This window comes from Myotis brandtii, unplaced genomic scaffold (genome assembly GCF_000412655.1).
Source record: "Myotis brandtii unplaced genomic scaffold, ASM41265v1 scaffold191, whole genome shotgun sequence".
NCBI lineage: Eukaryota > Metazoa > Chordata > Mammalia > Chiroptera > Vespertilionidae > Myotis > Myotis brandtii.
The window spans coordinates 1,224,606-1,234,400 of NW_005357115.1; the positions used below are offsets into that span (position 1 = coordinate 1,224,606).

The 9,795-nt window shown below is 39.7% G+C and overlaps 1 protein-coding gene across 1 annotated transcript in view; it reads left to right on the plus strand.

The window, feature by feature from the left end:
* Nucleotides 1-9,795, plus strand: part of ARHGEF33 (Rho guanine nucleotide exchange factor (GEF) 33) — a 66,556-nt gene that overhangs the window by 44,983 nt on the left and 11,778 nt on the right. The window contains exons 12-16 of the mRNA XM_014538492.1: nucleotides 2,065-2,197; nucleotides 3,818-3,901; nucleotides 5,512-5,595; nucleotides 7,237-7,385; nucleotides 8,379-8,543. Of these exons, the coding sequence (XP_014393978.1) occupies nucleotides 2,065-2,197; nucleotides 3,818-3,901; nucleotides 5,512-5,595; nucleotides 7,237-7,385; nucleotides 8,379-8,543 (615 nt within the window). The remainder of the gene's footprint in view (nucleotides 1-2,064; nucleotides 2,198-3,817; nucleotides 3,902-5,511; nucleotides 5,596-7,236; nucleotides 7,386-8,378; nucleotides 8,544-9,795) is intronic.

A 9,795-nucleotide genomic window follows, 5' to 3' on the forward strand; every position in this document is an offset into this window, starting at 1 on the left:
ATGTTGATTCTACCAATCCATGAACACAGTATATTCTTCCATTTGTTTATGTCTTCCTCTATCTCTTTTTTTCAATGTCCTGTAGTTTTCCGAGTACAGGTTTTTACTTCCTTAGTTAAGTTTATCCCTAGTATCTTAATTTTTTTGTTGCAATAGTAAATGGGATTTTTTTTTGTTTGTTTGTTTCTCTTTCTGTGAGTTCATTATTAGTGTATAAAAAAGCCATAGATTTTGGGTGTTAACTTTGTATCCTGCTACATTGCCAAATTCATTTATTAAGTCTAGCAGTTTTTTTATGGAGTTTTCTATGTACAATATCATGACATCTGCAAATAAAATGGCACATATTTAATTATCAAATTTGGTTATATCCAGCTGGGGAAGTTCAGGAGTTATTTGGGCTAATACTGAACTCTAAGAGCTAACTTATCAATTTGAAACTATAACTGGATTTCCCTTGATTGCTTTTATTTCCCTCATTATTTAAGTACTGGACTGTGAGAGTTGAAGTAACTTTGGAGGCTTTCAAAAGAATATGCTAACTACTATGTTTACATAATTCCACTCCTAGTAAGGAACAGAAAAAAAGTTGAGCACTTAATACTTTCATCATCATGAAAAAGTTGCTTCTGGGAGTGAGGTCTGGATTATACAAAACAGTGAAGTAGGGTCAGTATGTTTTGCCTTCTTTCTTCCTCTGTTCTTCATCTCCTGGCTCACTTCTTCCACATTACTTCCTAATTTCAAATAATATCCTTATTGAATTAAAAAAACTTTTTTTAAGGCCTGTTTTCAATATTTGGTACAGAATCCACTGTAGGTCATTGCTCTTCATGTAACTTATGTGTTTCCATGATACTTGATGGGAGCATTAGCCTTCTCTGACCCCACCCTGAAATCTCAACTGTTATCCCAGTGACAGTCCAGGAGGTATCCTGGACTCCAACCAAGTTACCAGCTCTCCAACTCTGCAAGTACACTGGCCACAGTGTAGCAGAAGGCAGTGTTCTCAAAAGAAGAGGAGGGAGGCAGAAAGAGAGGAGGAGAGACTGAGATAAGGCAGAGCAGAAGAGAGTCCCAGTGAGGCCAGGAGAGGAGAGGAGAGGAGAGGAAAGGGGAGAGAGAGAGAGAGAGAGAGAGAGAGAGAGAGAGAAAATAATCCAATACAAGACAGATTACATAACCTATATAGACACCCATCCCATAGACTGACTTCATCACCGTGCCCGAACACCTTTCAGTGTCACACCATCATTATTATTACCTGAAGTCATTGGTAGCCTCTCAGTGGGGAGAAACTCTTATCTAACTCTCTTGCTGGTGCAGCATTACATTCTTTCAGTTCAATCAGCTGAGCTTTCTTCCATCAGCTTTACAGTCTTCTCCCAGTCCAGCTGTCTCTGGGCCACCGTCCAAATCTCTCTGTTCTGGACAGGGATTACTTAGATCTTCCAAGTCCACTGCACCAGCCTAAGAGCTCAGATCAGGAGGCCTCCTCTCTTGAGCTTCTGGATCAGTTGGCCTCACATATGTGGAGACTGGTGGCCTAGCAGGTGGAGGGGCGGCAGAGAGAAGTAGAAGAAATCCTTGTAACACGGTTCAACACACAAAAGTATAGGAGCCATCAGGAAAGGGGCCTTTTTATATCCTGAAGATATCTGCTGTCAGGTCTACAAAGACACATTTTTCTTTCTTTTTTAAAAAAATATATTTTTATTGATTTCAGAGAGGAAGTGAGAGGGAGAAAGAGATAGAAACATCAATGATGAGAGAAAATCACTGATCAGCTGCCTCCCGCAAGCCCCACACTGGAGATTGAGCCTGCAATCCTGGCATGTGCCCTTGACCAGAATCGAACCTGGGACTCTTCAGTCCGCAGATCGACACTCTATCCACTGAGCCAAATCAGCTAGGACCAAACTTTTATTTCTTAATCCTAAATGTAGACCTGTGACTCAGAATAGTTTGAATAACTGGGAAAATGGGACCTACTGCACATATTCTTAAAGGGTTTTTTCTTCTCCACACCTGGCTTGTGTGATCCTGTCTCTTTTCTGTTTCAAGCCTCTTCCCTGGCTCTTTACGGTACCTTGTCCAGCAGCACCTAGATTTGCTTCATGCTCTGCAGGAAAGGGTCCTGAAATGGCCACGCCAAGGAGTCCTTGGAGATTTATTCCTGAAATTAACAAATGATGAGGTAAGTTTTAAAAAAATTCTTTATAAATTTGAATTATATTCATGTCTCCCTCATCTACTTCTCTTAATAGAGAATCTAAAATCAGTGAATTTCAGAATTAAAGGAACTGCAAGATCTAACCTCCTCATTCTACAAATAATGAAATAAAGTTCAGAGAACTTAAGACTGCTGAAACCACCCAGCTAGCTAGATAGTTATAGATCTGTGGCTAGAACTCAAGTTTTCTCATTTTCAGTTTATCACTTTCCACTGTAACTGCTGCCATTGAACATGCATGTGTGTATGTACATATATATATTTGTGTAGAAATATATGCATGTACATATAAATCTATACATATAAAATAAATATGTGAAGGTTTGTATATAGGTTATGTACTTTCACTTACAATTTCATTCCCTAGAGATTTGAAAAAATGTGATGGGCAGCTATTTGTCTGGAATGTTTTTTTGTTTTCACTTGGAGAGGGTCTTAAGTTTTAAATTTCTATGTGGTTCTACAAATTAAATATGATCCAGACCAGAAGTTGCAAACTCAAATGCCTACAAAGTTAGACAGTGATATAAATGAATAGAAGTAAGCTGAGTTTAATACAATATGGACTGTTGGGAAGTGAGTTTAAGTGGAGCACATATGCTTTGCTACAAGGAATAGCTACTCACCTTTATCCAATTATTATGCAGGGGGAAAAAGACTCAAGTTGCCAGATCTGATATTTTAAGAGCAGATGGAAATCCAGAATTTTGTGTGAAATTTTCTTCTTAAAAACAGTATGTGGGATAATTAAAACTGGTCTGCAAGCCAGATTTTGCCTGCAGTCAAATCAAGGATTGTGGATAATAATACAAAGTTTACAAATTGTCTAGTTGTATAGATTTGTTTGTTTGATTTTTTTTCCATATCATTTTTACTCATTTGTATTTGGTATGCTTTCTTGGGCTGAGAATTGTTATTTCTGTGGGAATATAACTTTGGAAGCTGAGAATTGTTTTCCTGAAGGCATATTGCATAGGTGAACATGCAATTAGTGGGAAAAAGTTGAGAACCACTGGTTTAGCCACTGTGAAGTAGGTTGGACAAAGTTCCTCATTTGGATGTAGATGATTGAAATTAAAAGTAATTTTAGGAGACTGGATGAAAGAAGGTGAAGAGATTAGCCAAAGAACATATATGCATAGCTATGAACACAGTGTGGTTATGGCCAGAGGCAGGTGTGGGGCGGGCTGGGTGTAAAGGAGGGGCAGAATGGGGGACAACTCAACAATAAAAAATAAAAAAAAATTTTAAGTAATTTTAAAACAAAATATGCATTTTTGTCATTAAGCAATTTAAAAATACTTTTTCAACTTAAGTAATTCCTCTTCTCTGCCTTGGTTTATCATTTCATTTTCTCTCATTAAAGTAGGAATATTGAGTTTTGGTTCCCAAGTCCATAGGGATATCTACCTTCAAACCAAAAAGATCTTTTTAAAAAGATGAATAAAAACCAAAAACATATTAATGAACATATTAAACAAATAATTAAGCTAAATCTCTGCAAAGTGCTTTTTATTTCTTTAAAAAATAGTTATCATTCCTGTTTTCAGGTTCTTACCATGCATTTTTATATTTGTTTTCAAGAATAATTTCTTGGATTATTATGTTGCCTACCTGAGGGACCTGCCTGAATGCATCTCTTTGGTTCATGTTGTTGTTCTGAAGGAGGTAAGTTCACTCTACCTGTGCACTGCCCTTTGGTTACATGTGTACTATATGATGCTGCTCATCCTCCCAGGAAATACAGAAAATGCACTCAGAGCTTGTCCTCCAGGTTGGGAATGGTTTGAACAGAGCCACTGACACTCCTCCCTGGGGTTAAAGAAGCCCACTCAAGGATCAATACCATTGCTTTGGTCCTTGCCCTCCCTGTCTTGCTGACCCTCTGTTCCATTCCACTGGCAGTTAGGCAAAATAAACAGGTTTTCTAAGCTACAGCCTGCATGCTATATGAGGGTTGTTTTGTTTTGTTTTTAGATAATATGAATCTGAATTTATATAATCTAAATATTAAACTTAAGTCATTCTGTAACTGTCAGTTTCTAAGATTATAAAGTGATTCTAGTCATGTAGCTTTAAGAGTTGCTAATGTAGTCCTAGCCGGTTTGGATCAGTGGGTAGAGTGTCAGCCTGCAGACTGAAGGGTCCCGGGTTCAATTCCACCAGGGTTGCGGGCATGATCCCCAGGAGGAGGTGTGCAGGAGGCAGCCAATCAATGATTCCCTGTCATCATTGATGTTTCTATCTCCCTCTCCCTTCCTCTTTGAAATCAATAAAAATGTACTTTAAAAAAGAATTGCTAATATAATGCTATATTAGGTGCTCAACATGCACATATACTGGTAAGTATATAATAATTCTAGTTATTTTAGGTTAATAGGAAGAAACCATAACAGAAGCCCTAAAGTTAAGAGTTAATCAAGTTTCGTAAGAGGTGAGGTCTTAATTTTCTATATTACCTCACTACTCCCAACCCAGTATAATGCCTACCACATGTTAGTACTCAGAAAATATTTGAGAAAGGGAAAGGAAGGGAAGAAGAATGGAGAAAGTCCAACATGTTTCCTGCTGCCAAGCCAGCTAGCCAGTTTCTAATCACATCCCATTACCTACTCTCATGAGACTCCAATCCACCCCTAGTGCTTACTAGCAAACCATTGTAATGATTACTTGTAGAACCTTAATAAATTCATTCAAGTTAAATATAATTTTGTTTGTTTCTTAATCCTCACCTGAGGATATTTTTCCATTGGTGTTTAGAGAGTGGAAGGAAGGGGAAGAGACAGAGAGAGGAAAACATGGATGTGAGAGAAACACATTGATTGGTTGCCTCCCATATGCACCCTGACTACGGCTGGGGATTGAGAATGCAACCGAGGTACGTGCCCTTGACCAGAATCGAACCTGGGACCCTTCAGTCCACAGGCAACACTCTATCCTCTGAGTCAAAACAGCTAGGACTTAAATATAATTTATTGAATGCCCACTTTTGTATAGCGCTGTGCTAGTATCTGGAGGTGGTATGGAAGGGGTAGTTTGGAAAGTTGGGTGGATTCAAAAGAAGTATATGATACCCTCCCTGCTAGAGAAGAGTTGTCTCCTTGAGCATGTCCTGAACAAGTGACCTATCCAATAAGATCAATGCTTTATCTCACTCTAGTCTAGAGGAAGAAAATGTTCTGGGAGTAAACCTTTTCTATTTTGCTGGGACTGACACTAGGGTTTGCAGCCAGAGCTGGAGGGACATTGAAGAATGGTTCTATCTTTTTTTCATTCAGGGTGATGAAGAGATTAAATCTGACATCTATACACTGTTTTTTCATATAGTCCAGCGCATCCCTGAATATCTGATACATCTGCAGGTAGGCATGTCTGGGAAAGCTCCCAAAGTGATTTTCAAGCTAAACTCTTGATTTTGGCTTTTGAGAAACACTGGCAGGGATCAGGAAGGAATAATTAATATTTCTAAGTATTTAAATACCTTAAGATTATTATGATTTCCCCATCCCCACCTTGTGGTATGAGCTAAAATCTCAATCTCTAAACGTGCTTGGTTCATGATGCCGGCTTTTTATGTTCTATCTTCATTTACCAGCAATCTCCACCTTTGCTGATCCAGGATCTTTCAATAGCAGCTCCTGCTAGGCTCTGAGTACCTACTCAGTCCCTTCTACCTTGATTCTACAGCCATCTAAATATGTCCCCTAGTCCCCACTCCCCTCACCCTACCCCCAGTGACTAAGAACTATTTATGTAACCTGCCCACTTAACTCTACCTACTTTTTTTTTTTTTGGCTTGATTCCAAGGGTTCACTATACATTGCTTCTGTCTTATGTCACAGAAGAAGTATGAAGAAACTGATGAACTGACTTCTTCACACCCTTTTCCCACAGGACTTGTCCACCTTGGAGGAAGTAGAGTTGAGAGAGAGGCTCATCAACACCCTTACGCCCCTCTTCCTACCACTCATTATCCTGGTTTATTTGCTGACTGATCTTTCTAAGTAATTCAATGAAGCATCTTAGAAATGCTTGGGATTTATCTCAGATAGAAGTAGCCCAGTATCAATATCAAAAGACCTTCTATTATATGTGGCTTTTGATCTTAAAATCATTTCTTCACAGTAATTATTTTCTTTAATCCTTTCAACAGTCTCATGAAATAGGTATTATTACCACTTCTTAGATAAGGAAATGGAGAGCCAAATAACTTAAATAACTTGCCCAAGTTAACACACCTAATAGATGAAAAAATTTGGAACCGAAATCCAGGTCTTGCAAGCAGTATGATAAATAAGAGCCCTGGTTCTATTGGCTGACTTGAGTTCAGATCCTGGCTCTGCTACTAACTAGATGTGTAACCTAATGAAGACTAGCTGACTTTGCTATATACCCTGATTCCCTTGTTAAACGAAGATGATAATGGTACCTATCTAATGAGGCTATGGTAAAAATTAAATGAGAAAATATATGTGCAGGCTTAGAGCTTGGCAATAGGAAGTACTCAATAAATGTTAGCTTTTCCAAATTCAAGTTGCATGATGTTCTACTACAGCACAGTAGGCAATGTAATAGGAGCAACCACCAAGCCAGCCTTGATCATAAACATCACTCCTCTTCCAGAGTGCCTTGGTATTTCACATTTTCACCACTGGTCTGACTCCTATGAGTCTTATAAATATTGCTTTTTCAGCAGTAATTGTTAAAACGGGCTCCATTACCTCAAAAAATCTAATTAATAGATCCAACTTTTCAGATGGAATTATCCTATGTTCACATCCAACTCAAACAAGAGCAATAGTGACTATTATTTTCCTTTGGTGTGATGGACAAAGAAAACAGCAAGTTTGACTTTTCAGCTTATAATTAGATTGGCCATATGTATTGTTGTTCTTAGTAAATGGCTACCAAACTCTCACAGCACATCAAGGCAAGGTACAGAAGAAACAAAACAACTTTTCATTCTAATTATGCAATGCTGCTTCCTTTTTTCCTTCATCCAGAACGTCCTGAAGTTCACAGAGCAGGAACACCCTGACTATTACCTACTTCTGGTGTGTGTTCAGCGCCTTCGAGTATTTATCTCACACTACACCCTGCTGTTTCAATGCAATGAGGATTTGCTTATTCAGAAACGGAAAAAGCTCAAGAAGTAAGGTTCTGATGGTGCAGTCTAGAGGGTTGATCAAAGGCTTCTGAGAACAGGGTAGAAACAATGTGGGTGTCTGTAACAAGTAACCATATTATATGTTAAGTGGCTAAAATGCAGTGACAGGAAGTAGAAGAGAGAAGGGGAGGGAAGAGAGGTAGCCAAAATGGCTAGAATATGTAGGCACCTACTACCTGGTGGAAATTAGAAAAATAGGCACGTTCAGTCTAATGTCTATACAGACCCCCTCTTAACTCATGTTGACTATCACAAAAATAGTTGTTCCCCTAAACTTGCCAGGTTTAAAAATACAGTTTAAAGGCCAGCATGTGGTTTCTTTCATTAATTCAACAGATATTTATTGAGCACCGATTGTGTATCAGGTATGTTCTATACAGAATATACTGCAATAAAAAATACAGACAAAAATCTTTGCCACATGGAGCTTACTTTCTAGACCTGGACATCCAGCTTAAAAATAAGTTAGATGCCGATAAGTGCTATGAATAAAAATAAAACAAGTAAGGGAGGGGATGGTGGTTGAATAGATTTCATGCTAAGAAGGAACAGGAAGATTAGGGAGAATCGGGGCTTCAGAGAGAATAGAAGCAACCAATAGCAGAGCTTCCGAATGACCTGGATTTCCTTCAACCTCATCACATCTCAATAAGGAACACTGAGTCTGTGGGTACTTTCAGACAAGAAAAAGGTGCTATCTTCCAAGCCATGGCTCCTCTAATGGAGGACATCTCCCTATACCATCCCTTTCCTACTCAATTCAGCCAATTAATCAGCATCATTACTCTTGCCTAACATCCAGTTTGTACCCTATTATGTAAGCAATCGAGTATGTAGAGGGCTCTGGAGAGAGAACTTTACAGCTGAGCTTCATCTGAGAAACATTGTCTCCCCCCTATCTTTCTTGCCATAATCTGCGTGTTCAGAGAGCCAGTTTCCCACTGTATACTCTGAGAATGATTACTTCCATCCTATTAGGTCATCCATGGCGAAGCTGTACAAAGGGCTGGCTTCCCAGTGTGCCAACGCTGGGCAAGATGCTTCCCCCACTGCAGGCTCTGAGTCTGCCCGCGACAGTGGGATCCACTCAGAAGAGATGCTGCAACCCTACTCTCCTGCTCCAGGTTCTGGCCCTGCTATCACGTAAGCACCTGTTGCTGTGGAGAGATTAATGACAAGGCCTTGGGGTCCCAGGTGGTCTGTGTGGGGTAGCTGGTCAGCCTGGATTAGGAGTATGACCAACAGAACTCCTCCCTCCCTCTTGCCCCATCAAGCCTCTATGTGACAGGCAAGCAGTTGACCCAATGTTTGTGTCCTAGAGGAAGGCACTAAGAATGCTCAGGGGCAGGCCTAGAGGCTTGAGGTTACTCCCAACAACTGGATTGTGGGTAACCATCCTCTAGACCAGCGGTTCTCAACCTGTGGGTCGCGACCATCAGAAAACACATATATAATTACGTATTGTTTTTGTGATTCATCACTATGCTTTAATTATGTTCAATTTGTAACAATGAAATTGGGGGTCACCACAACATGATGCACTGTATTAAAGGGTCGCGGCATTAGGAAGGTTGAGAACCACTGCTCTATACCTACAGCATAAGTCTCTGGGTTTGAACAATGATAGTCTGAAAAGAGTGCCATAAGAAGACAGGAAGGCATTTTCCAAATCCTCAGAAGGATGGGAACCCACTTAAGGTCTCCAAAACATAGAGTGGAGGGAAAGGGAATCCCAGTCAGGGGTCAGTAAAAAAGTCTGGGCCCTGAGGATAAGAAATAGGTCTGAGCCCTCTTTGGCTCAGTGGATAGAGCGTTGGTCTGCGGACTGAAGGGTCGTGGGTTTGATTCCAGTCAAAGACACATGCCCGGGTTGCAGGCTCAAACCCCAGGAAGTGGCATGCAGAAGGCAGCCAATCAATGATTCTGTCATCATTGATGTTTTTCTCTCTCCCTTCCTCTCTGAAACATATATATATATATAATGTCTGGGGTGATCCAGAAAGAATATTGTTCAGCCTTTCCCAATTCTCCTTGAAGCTTTCTCAGAAAGTGACTTCATAAGCCCTTCTTCACTTCTGATAGCTTCTCTGAAAGCTGTTCTGAGCAGTGGATGGACCTGACAGCCTTTCAAGGTCTCTGCATACAACCCTCTAACACTCTAAGCTGAATTCTCATTCTGCAAACTTTCTTGATGATCTTTAATGATTAGACATTTATACATCTGGGACCTATTTTACTTCTGAAAGAAAAGGATAAAGTCAACTTGGCTACTTTCGGAACCAGGACTTCTGGGAGGAAAAGGGAAACCAAAACTCAAAATTCCAAATCCACACTTTACCAAATACAGACAATTCTACAGATAATTTCTGCTTTGGGTTTTATTCTTTAAAAAAAA